General features: G+C 37.9%; 1 protein-coding gene across 3 annotated transcripts; it reads left to right on the top strand.

The window, feature by feature from the left end:
* The first annotated feature begins 6848 nt into the window (after window positions 1-6848).
* Window positions 6849-9633, top strand: LOC103720503 (xyloglucan galactosyltransferase KATAMARI1 homolog). Of its 3 annotated transcripts, none has more exons than XM_088718329.2 (2): window positions 6849-7034; window positions 7203-9633. In XM_088718329.2, the coding sequence occupies exon 2, from the start codon at window positions 7593-7595 to the stop codon at window positions 9288-9290; it is 1698 nt and encodes a 565-aa protein (XP_088574455.1). In that variant the 5' UTR covers window positions 6849-7034; window positions 7203-7592; the 3' UTR covers window positions 9291-9633. The 3 variants fall into 3 exon arrangements, with proteins under 3 accessions (XP_088574455.1, XP_088574453.1, XP_088574454.1); XM_088718327.2 differs by having other exon boundaries at window positions 6973-7129; XM_088718328.2 differs by having other exon boundaries at window positions 6983-7100.
* Window positions 9634-10390: the final 757 nt, after the last annotated feature.

Below are 10390 nucleotides of genomic sequence, written 5' to 3'. Positions count from 1 at the left end.
TTTTGTCCTCATGTGGGGGTGGATGCCACTAGGAAAAGGATGAAAAGCTGTCAATGTTATTGGGAACTGCAAGAGAGGAGGGAGGGGGGGGTGCAAATGAGTCTCCTCCGTCTGGGGGGGGAGTCAAGAATGCCTTTGTTCCTCCCCATTTCTCCAAGGTTATGAAAGCTTCATGTTTGCACTGGATATCTATTATTATGGATTTCTATACAAGTTAACAAAACCATCCTTATTTTTTTAACATGTTAAGTATTGGTGTAGATCTTGAGGCATGAAGTGCCCAATCATGCATGGCTTGTTCAGATTTCAAAAAAAAATTGTGGTTATCTTGGGTTTGCATGGTGGGGTTCTTGTGGATTCTATAAAGGAGGTGGAAACTTCAATTGGAATAGGTGCTGTGTGGGAGTGGCCAATGAAGACAACCCCACTCAAGGGAGGCTTTTGTTTGTTTTGGGGGTTCTTGCTCTCTCCCTCTCTCTCTTTGTGTCTGTATATATGTGTGTGTTTGCTTGTCAATGCTCATACGCATGCGCAAGTTCCAAAATGTCTGCATCAGAATATTTTTCTGATAGAAGTTTGTTCTGTGCCCAAAGATTGATAGGGAATGGCTTCCATTATATAATGCTATTTTTCTTGAGTTAGGCTACTTGACCAAGAAAAAAAAGAACACTGAATTGTTGCCATGAATGTCATGCTACGTAAAAAACTCCTACATGAGCATTATCAAACATCTTAGGTAAGATGTGACACCTAAGTCGGATAAACTAGAAGCGAGCAGGCAAGTCATTACCAATTCAGATGAAAGCGCAGAAGAATGGGAATAAACAGTTGTAGAGGAAAACGAAACCTAGATGAAACTAATTAGCATAACTTCATCACAAACATTTCGGCATAACCTTCTGAAGATGTTCAAGTCATGCAGGTTGGCAACTAAAATATGATTCTAGCAATTGTTTGTCTGCTTATCTAATCCACATTGTCTGAACAAAGTCTGCCCAGCTCCTAGGATGACTAAAAGTTGTCCATTTGTCCCTCACCAAAACCTTTTAAGAAACCAGGTCCCATACTAGGTAGATTGACCTAGAAGTCTTTGATATTTCTGATGTTTGTGGGAGTGGTGGGGTTGTCGGAAAGCTTTTAGATTAAAAAATTTTGGAGTGAAGTTGGCAGGTGACTGTATTCTCCAGTTTCATAAGAACTAATATGGAGTATATATACTGCTCCGACCAGCAAAGATAGGCCTATAACATTTAGTTTAGCTTCTTTCTTTTGTGTTTGCATTACGTGGATGCTTAAGGTCCTGTTTGGGGGAGCTGTTGGCAGTAGAGCTTTTGAAAGTAGAGCTGTTGGAAGTAAAGCTATCTGAAGTAGAGCGTTTATAAAAACCTGTTTGATGTTTGGTAACTACATTTATAAAATGTTGTGGCACTTTAATATATGTTTGGTAAACCAACTGAGAAAGTACTTTTATGTGACAAAATAACCATAAAGGACATTACTAGTATTATACAACAGAGCATAATAAAAATATAATATATATTAATACATAAATATATGACATAGTATAATATTAATGTAATGTAATATAATATTATTATAATATAGTACTATAATATTGTATATTATAGGATAATAATTTAATATAATATTAAATTATTTAACATAACATATCAATGTAATATGATATAATATTATATAATATTATATTTATAGTATAATATAATAATAAATGTATACAAACATTAGCAACTTATAAAATTAAATTTAGTTTAGCATTCTATGTAGAATAATTAAATTTCCTTCTTGGACATCAAAAACATTGGAAGATCCTACCAAAGAACCATCAGGGTGCCTGAGTAGGGATATGAAATTCCATTTCGGACTAGTTGTAACTTGGATTTAAAGTCAACAACAAAGAATTGGATGATCAGTCAATTCTACAATTTGCATTAATTAAGACTATAGTTAGGCTTCGAAATCCACCTTGATACCAATTCCTGCGACCGATGCTCATGCTTTAGCACAAAATTTGCTTGCTTTCTCCGCATCTTATCTTGACATTCCACGGAAAGATTCATCTACTTGAAGAGAACCATGAAAAGGTCTAGTTAACATGAAAAGGTCCATTACATTATACTAACTTCAGAAAATATTTGAAAAGGAAACTAATATACCAATTTATTTTTTGTTGAATTAGATGATGACCCTAATAAGCAACCTTGGTTAGTTTAGTTACTCGAAATGTGACCATCAACCAATTAGAAGCCTGCTAAGTTATTGCATGGCCAAACCCTAAGAGATCATCTACTGATGGTGTTAGAGCAGGGAATGGGACTGCGTCCCCGCAAGAGGTATTGTCCGCTTTGGAACAGGTACCGCACAGGTCGGCCTCCCTCATAGTTTTGCCCTTTAAAAAGCGTCTCTTGAGGGAAGGGTAATCAAGTCCTCCATTTAAGACACAATCCTTTCCGCTACTCAACCGATGTAGGACTAAAGCCCCAGGTCCCCCATCCGCCTCCTAATACTAGCCCTCCAGCAGGAAGGATTCGTGACAACCTGAAGGTTTTACAGGATGGAGAACCAATACTAGCTCTCCCACTGGAGAGGATTCGTGCGGGAAAGTTACGGCGGGGACCTGCATGGGCCACCACTGATAGAGTAGGAAATGAGATTGTGTCCCCACAAGAGATATTGTCTGCTTTGGAGCAGGTACCGCATACGTTATCCTCCCTCACGATTTTACCCTTTAAAAGGTGCCTCTTGAAGGAAGGATAATTAAGCCCTCCATTTATTGCACAATCCTTTCTGTTACTTAACCGATGTGGGAGTAAAGTCTCGGATCCCCTATCCTCCCCCCAACAGATGGTAAACTTCCTCTGCTATTAACAACTAATGAAAATCCAAGTATTTTCGGCTTTTTTAGGGCAACGAAGGGCCGAAGCCCGCCAACTATCATTGATCAGGAGAGAGAGAAAACCCAGGAAATCCAAAAGTCACATAGCTAATACATTTGTGCATCATAATAATAGTAGACAGTCAAGTCCTTTCAGGTTTCAAATGTGGCCACATTTTCTGAAGGAAAAGTCCCAAACTACAGAGAATTTTGCGAAGAGCCTTCTGCAGTACCATGTGCACACTGGATTTTAACCCAAAGTGCAAGAATTTTCAAAAACAGCCCAAAGGTTATTGAATATAAATTTACAGTTTGAGGCCCGACCCATTGCCGAGTCGGCCCCACCCTAGGGCTGGAACCTTGTTCGAATTGGAGAAAGAGGCCATCTCTGGCTCCTCCCCAATTTCACTGGAGGCTAGAGAACCCTAGCTTCCATCTCAATCTAATCACCCTCCAACCCTTGTGATTCACCATCGTGGCCGATCCCATCTCTCTCTCTCTCTCTCTCTCGGAGTTTTTCTAAGCATCCCCCGGCCTCATTCAGAAGCAACTCAATGCATTTGGGGGCATAAGCCCTAAGGCGAGCTCAAAGGCCCGAACATAAATGCATTTGGAGGCCTTAATGCATAAATAAGGAAAGAGATAATAAATTTCTTTAGATAAGAGATATGTATTTGGGGGCCTCAATGCATTTATAGCTATAAAGATATGTAGTTATTAAGGCCCTCTAATATATTGGGGCCTTGATGCATTTGTACGCTCATCTTAGAACTCACTATAATAAATGCATTTGGAGGCCAGGATCTTAAGCGACCGTCTTAATCGCCTAAGAGTTGAGCCGACCCTGTATCGAGCCAGCTGAGTTAAGCAACAACCAATTGCATGGACATAGGGGTGTCAATTGACCTCCAAGACTGTCAAAACCTTGTATCCAGACCATAATCGGGTTTATGTAAAGGTGTTTGCACTCAAAAATATCCCACCAACTAAGCTACAGCTTGGGCTAGAACGTGCTCCGTCTCTTACCTTCCAAGCTGGACCCAACGGTCTATCCGAACTGCATTGTTTCATTCTAGTACGATATGACTGCCGTGTCAACGGATATATTTCCGCCCATGGGACGGCCCATATGTCAAGCACCACCCCGGACGTGGATTACTCATTCAGCCAAGATTGGTCAACTTGTTCATCATGATATGATATGATTATTTTCAAAACTTTGTGTTTCAACTTGGAAACCATGTGCTTCCCATCTTGGAGATCATGTACTTTCACCCGCTCATCATGCCACCATTAGTCCACCCTAAATTTTTCGTTACTCCCCAACCCAATAAATATTCATCATATTACTAAAATAATATTTTATATCATGATGTTATGAGCTTATGATAATGCTTGTCAGCCAAACAACATTGTTAGTTGCCCTCAACATTCACTTTGACGCCAGTGTATGCAGCCCGCCCAACACACAAGATACAGTTTTTTTTTTCTTTTTCTAACTATCCTTGAACTACAATATAAAATAGATATAGCAAAATAAATAAGCAAAATATAATATAATAAATATAAAATTTATTTTTTAAACTAAATTTTTGCTATTAATATTATGATATACTATTATTACACGACATACTAATAATATATATATATATATATATTGATGTAGTTAAATAATATATTATTATAAAATAATAAGATTATTATCTAACTTTTATATAATAAACAATAAAAAATAGTGGATCTATGGATATTTAAATACAATATAGTAAGATCGTTAGTGGTCCTTTCACTTTTAAATAAGATTATAACCATAAAAGTATTAGCGCAATTTAATAACCTATGCAGGATAAAATATTAATAAAAAATATTTTTTATTAATATTAATATATATTAAGCACATATAGTTATTAATAATAATACTAAATTCTGCATTAATTTAGTTAATTTCTTGTTTAATAAATATATATTGAGTATATATCAATATATATTAAGCAAATACTGTTATTAATTTATATATCAATTTTACAGTACCAATGAATCTTTATTTAATGTAATTTAATAAGCTAATAATTTTTATATTATATTAGTATATTTTAATAATGAATATATGCTCTATTAATAATGTTATTGATATAAGTGTCCGGATTTCTGTCTACAAAGGATAGAAATAGGTAGGTGCTTAAAGATAGACATACATCGGCGTAGAAAAAAGATATCCATTTTCTACAGAGATAGTCGGGCCTAGCTAATCCATTCACTCAAAAGAAGAAAGAGCACCCGAACCAACATCTGTTGAAGGAAATCGATACTATTTGAAGTTGCTGAAGGTCTTTCAGTGCAGCATTTTCCTGGTAAGAAAATGGAGCTTCCATATTGAAAGTTTTTTTTTTACCCTTTTGTGTTTCCTTTATCGAAACTGGCAAATTTCAGAAAGAGGCAATTACATGGTAGTCTTTATGCAAGATGACCCGGTAGGGGAGGTTTTTTGATAACACCGTGCACCAGATCTAAGCTCGAACTGCACAGTTTGCTTTCGGATACTTTTTTGGGCCCGCTCTCTTGAGCCGTGCTCGGCTTAATTTATAAAAAATTTATCCCAAATGACCGGCTTCATGGCAGCCTCGATCTTCATATTAGTTACTTTTTGATAAAAAATAGTATTTGGTAAAATTTTTGGAAAGCTGTTTCAGCTTTTGCGGGAAGCTAAAAACAGTTTTTGGGGAGAAGTTCCAATTTGGAGCTTTCCGAAAATGCTGTTTTTAGCTTTGTCGGGAAGCTATTTTTTGGACAAAAATACCCCCATTTAAATCTTACTTTTTTCCCCGAAACCCTCATCCCACCTCTTCCTCTCTCACCCATCCTCTCTCTCTCCCTCTCTATCTTCTTCTTCCTCTTAACGCCGTCGTCTCTATTCCTTCTTTCTCTTTTTTGTTTCTTTTTTTTTTGTTTTGGGAGCTCGTGGCTGCCCACGGTGGCAGCCACCATGCCAGCCACCACCCATGGCCGGTGACCCTTCTATATTTCAATGAAATAAAATAATAAATAAATAAATAACTAAAATAAATAAAAAGAAAAATAATGAGTGAGTGGCAAATAATCTGATCTAAATAAATAAATAAATAAATAAAAATATTAGTAATTATTTAACCAATTTTATCACCTAGCTAGAAAATTTGTTAAAGAGATAAATGGTCATTAGAAGGATGAAAAATTAATTTTCATTAATAATTATAATATTTTATATATTTATTATTATATTATACTATAAATATAATATTATATTACATTATATCATAATACATTGATATGTTATGTTAAATAATTTAATATTATATTAAATTATTATTCTATAATACATAATGTTATAGTACTATATTATAATAATATTATATTACATTATATTAATATTATATTATATCATATATTTATGTATTAATACGTATTATATTTTATTATACTCTGTTGTATAATACTAGTAATGTCCTTTATGGTCATTTTGTCACACAAAAGTACTTTCTCAGTTTGTTTACCAAATATATGTTAAAGTGCCACAACACTTTAAAAATGTAGTTACCAAACAGCCAACAACTTTTTATAAACTCTCTGTTTCCAACAGTTTTACTTTTAATAGCTCTAATTCTAAAAGCTCTATCACTAAGAGCTCCTCCAAACAGTGTCTTATTGTTTAATGTTACTCCATAGCGAACGTTTCCGGCGTCTAGCCCTTGCGTTGTTAGGTTATTAACGTGTTAAGAAAATGGCGAGCACCGAGGCGGCCAGCAACTTAAAAGCTGGCAAAGTTTCATCTCGCGAACGGCGCATCCGCCTAAGACGTGTCGTGTCCTCACGCGGTGCAGCTCCGTTAACCCGGACTTCAGCACATGACGACGCCCCCAAACGCGGCTACACCGCCACGTTTCGACTTTCCACCCTTGCGGCCGCTGCGGCCTGAATAATTGCATTAAAAATGACGTAATTATTTAAGGGCCTTTTCTTAAAGTTATGTTATTTTAGAGAAATAGTTTAAAAAAGGCATGGAAAGAGACCGGGTCGAATCTAGAATGCGCCAGGGCGGCAAGTTTCTATTTATAGGGAGTTCGTCGGCTCCTTCCTCTTCTTTACTTCCGCGGTCGATTTCTCTGTGAGTTTTCCGGTCTCCCAGTGCCTCGCCGATCTCTTCTTCCCTTCTTTTCGTTATCAAGATCTGGTTTTTACTTCATTTCTCGGCTTGATTCGGTACAAAAAGTTGTTTTTTGTTGTTTTCTTTTCGATTTCTTCCTTTGAATTCTATTGCTTTTGATGTCTCTAGGTTTCCCGTGTTGCGATCAGGGTTAGGGTTCGTTTCTGCTAGATGTGGTTCGAGGTATGTTTAGGATTTATTTGATGATTTTTTTAGCTGTTTGCTGATTCTGGGGAGCGCGGTGGAGACTGGGGCCCCGTTACGTTGCCCATTTTGGGGTTCTATATTTTGGACTCAACTCATCAAGTTTTGATTTTGAGAAGAGGATTATATTTAGCCTCTATAATTGGTAGGTGAGATATTCTTGTCTTTCCTTTGGCTGTGGTTGATTCCAAAAATTTGCGCTATTTAAGGTGAGATTCAGGGTTAGGGTTTCACGGGAGAATCCATTGGATCAACGGCCAATTTGGATTTGTTGCTCATATCGACGAGAATTGAGTAGTTGTTGCTTAGAATCCCATGAGACGGCGACCGCCTTCATCCAGTCACCACGAGGAGATGAAGACCAATGGCAAGCACCCACCGTCCCGGCTCTGCTTCTTAGCCACACTATCTGCCGTGTTCTGGGTCTTGATCTTCTACTTCCATTTCGCCGTGCTCAGTAATAATCCCATAAATCCGGCGTCGTCCAATGCCCAACATTTCTCTAAGGACAACCTTCCATCTGAGCCACTTGTTATGCCACATTCCGAGCTGCCTGAGACCGATTCAGCACCCAAGAATTTCCCCTTTACCCGGGCCCTCAGGACCCTGGAGAACAAGAGCGACCCTTGTGGTGGGAGATACATCTATGTCCATGACCTCCCTTCCAGGTTCAACGATGACATGCTTAAAGATTGCAGAAAGCTCAGCCTTTGGACCAACATGTGCAAGTTCATGACCAATGCCGGAATGGGCCCGCCCCTTGAGAATGTCAACGGAGTCTTCTCAAACACTGGGTGGTACGCCACCAACCAATTCGCTGTGGATGTGATCTTCAGCAACCGAATGAAGCAGTACGAGTGCTTAACCAAAGATTCCTCCATTGCAGCTGCTGTCTTTGTGCCTTTCTATGCTGGTTTCGACATAGCACGGTATCTTTGGGGTTATAACATATCAGTCAGGGATGCTGCCTCTCTTGATCTGGTGGATTGGCTCATGAAGAGGCCAGAGTGGAGTGTGATGGGTGGGAGGGACCACTTCTTGGTGGCTGGGAGGATCACATGGGATTTTAGGAGACTGACAGATTCTGAATCAGATTGGGGGAATAAGCTTCTCTTCTTACCGGCTGCCAAGAACATGTCTATGCTGGTCGTGGAGTCGAGCCCATGGAATGCAAATGATTTTGGGATACCATATCCTACCTATTTTCACCCAGCTAAGGATGCTGACGTTTTTGTTTGGCAGGATCGGATGAGGAAGTTGGAGCGGAAGTTTCTTTTCTCCTTTGCAGGGGCACCACGCCTTGATAACCCAAAATCAATCAGAGGACAGATTATTGACCAGTGCAAGAAATCTAAGGTTTGTAAATTGTTGGAATGTGATTTCGGGGAGAGCAAGTGCCACTCTCCAAGCAGCATAATGCAGATGTTCCAGAGCTCTTTGTTCTGCTTGCAGCCTCAGGGGGATTCTTATACAAGGAGATCAGCTTTTGACTCAATGTTGGCCGGTTGCATCCCTGTTTTCTTCCATCCTGGCTCAGCTTATACCCAATACACTTGGCATCTTCCGAGAAATTATTCAAGGTATTCAGTCTTCATCCCAGAAGATGATATTCGCAAGAGGAATGTTAGCATTGAAGAAAGATTGAAGCAAATTCCTCTAGATGTTGTGAAGGATATGAGAGAGGAGGTCATAAATCTCATACCTAGGCTCATATATGCAGATCCTAGGTCAAAATTGGAGACTCTTAAGGATTCCTTTGATGTGGCTGTACAGGCGATTATCGACAAAGTGACAAAATTGAGGAGGGATATAATTGAGGGTCATGAAGATGAGGACTTCATCGAGGAGAACAGTTGGAAGTATGCTTTGCTGGAGGAAGGTCAGCGGACAGTTGGACCACATGAATGGGATCCATTCTTTTCCAAACCTAAGGATGGTGGTGGAGATTCTGGTAGTTCATCTGCTGAAGCTGCTAAAAAATCATGGAAGAATGAGCAAAGGAGTCAATCTTGACCAATTTGCTAGGTTTAATCAGCTAAAAGGGCTAAGAGATCATGTGATCCATCATCAAAATCTACTTCAGTGTAGGCACATGACTGAGATCAAAGTGGAGGTTCGCGGAAGTACAAGTTCTGATTATGACCATGTTTAGCATATTTGATGAATTGTCTAAATTTTGAAAGAAATCATGCCTACAACAATATTTGGGATTAAGTGGTAGGCACCTGATGTTCTTTATATGTATCTCTTTTTTTTCTTATAGTTTAGGAATTATATCCATTATCGACATTTGCTTAATAATTCTGTATAACTGTTATTTTACATGTTTTACAAAGATAGAAATACTGTTATCATATCTTTTCTTCTCCGTTTTAATCCAGTCAGATAAGATAAGAAATATAGTGAATTAATAAAGTTCTTGTCCGAAGCTGCTTCTCTACATTGTGAATTTTTCATTTAAATAATATTTAATATAGAAATTAGAAGCGAAATGTAATCAGTTTTAGAAATTTGATACTTAATACAGTTAACTGGTGTAGCTTGTGCCGTTGAGGCAGAAGGCCTCATGCTTGTTTTATTTTATAAAAAGGGAGGGAATAGAAGCATGATATTAACATAATGTCCCTGCAATTACTCAAAATACATACCTGTTGTGGTTGCCAAGAGGATAATGTGAATAATGCAATTGCCATAATTTGACATCAATATCTAAACAACAGTTTTAATTTTTAAGAAAAGCCTAAGTTCCACCTATCGTTATTAGAGTTATGGAAGTGAAATGTTGGTTTAATCTGCACTTTCCTACCTCAGGATGTCTTTTGCAAACCAAGAATTGTGATATGCAGATCAGAATTTTCTTGTTATAGAGTGACTCAGTCTTGGAGATGGACAAGAATTTTATTCATGTAGAGAACATTAGTGGACAAGCTAGTATACTTTTTCATATACAGCTCATATAAATATTTCATATATGTTTCTTACATGTATGATTGCTTGAGTGTAACTGATTGTTGCTTAAGCTAGATAACTAAGTTGATTGAATACAATGAACTGTACAATTGCTGAATATCATCAGTCCTTGTCCTTCTTTGGCCTCAGAGAGTTTTCTACCT

Source organism: Phoenix dactylifera, chromosome 3 (genome assembly GCF_051530095.1).
Source record: "Phoenix dactylifera cultivar Ajwa chromosome 3, Ajwa_hap1_PhDact_Kaust_v1.1, whole genome shotgun sequence".
NCBI lineage: Eukaryota > Viridiplantae > Streptophyta > Magnoliopsida > Arecales > Arecaceae > Phoenix > Phoenix dactylifera.
This window is presented reverse-complemented; position numbering and strand designations above follow the sequence as displayed.

What these genes read in the sequence shown, in the direction of transcription:
- LOC103720503 (XM_088718329.2), top strand. Translation starts at nt 7,593, where the DNA reads ATGAGACGGCGACCGCCTTCATCCAGTCACCACGAGGAGATGAAGACC.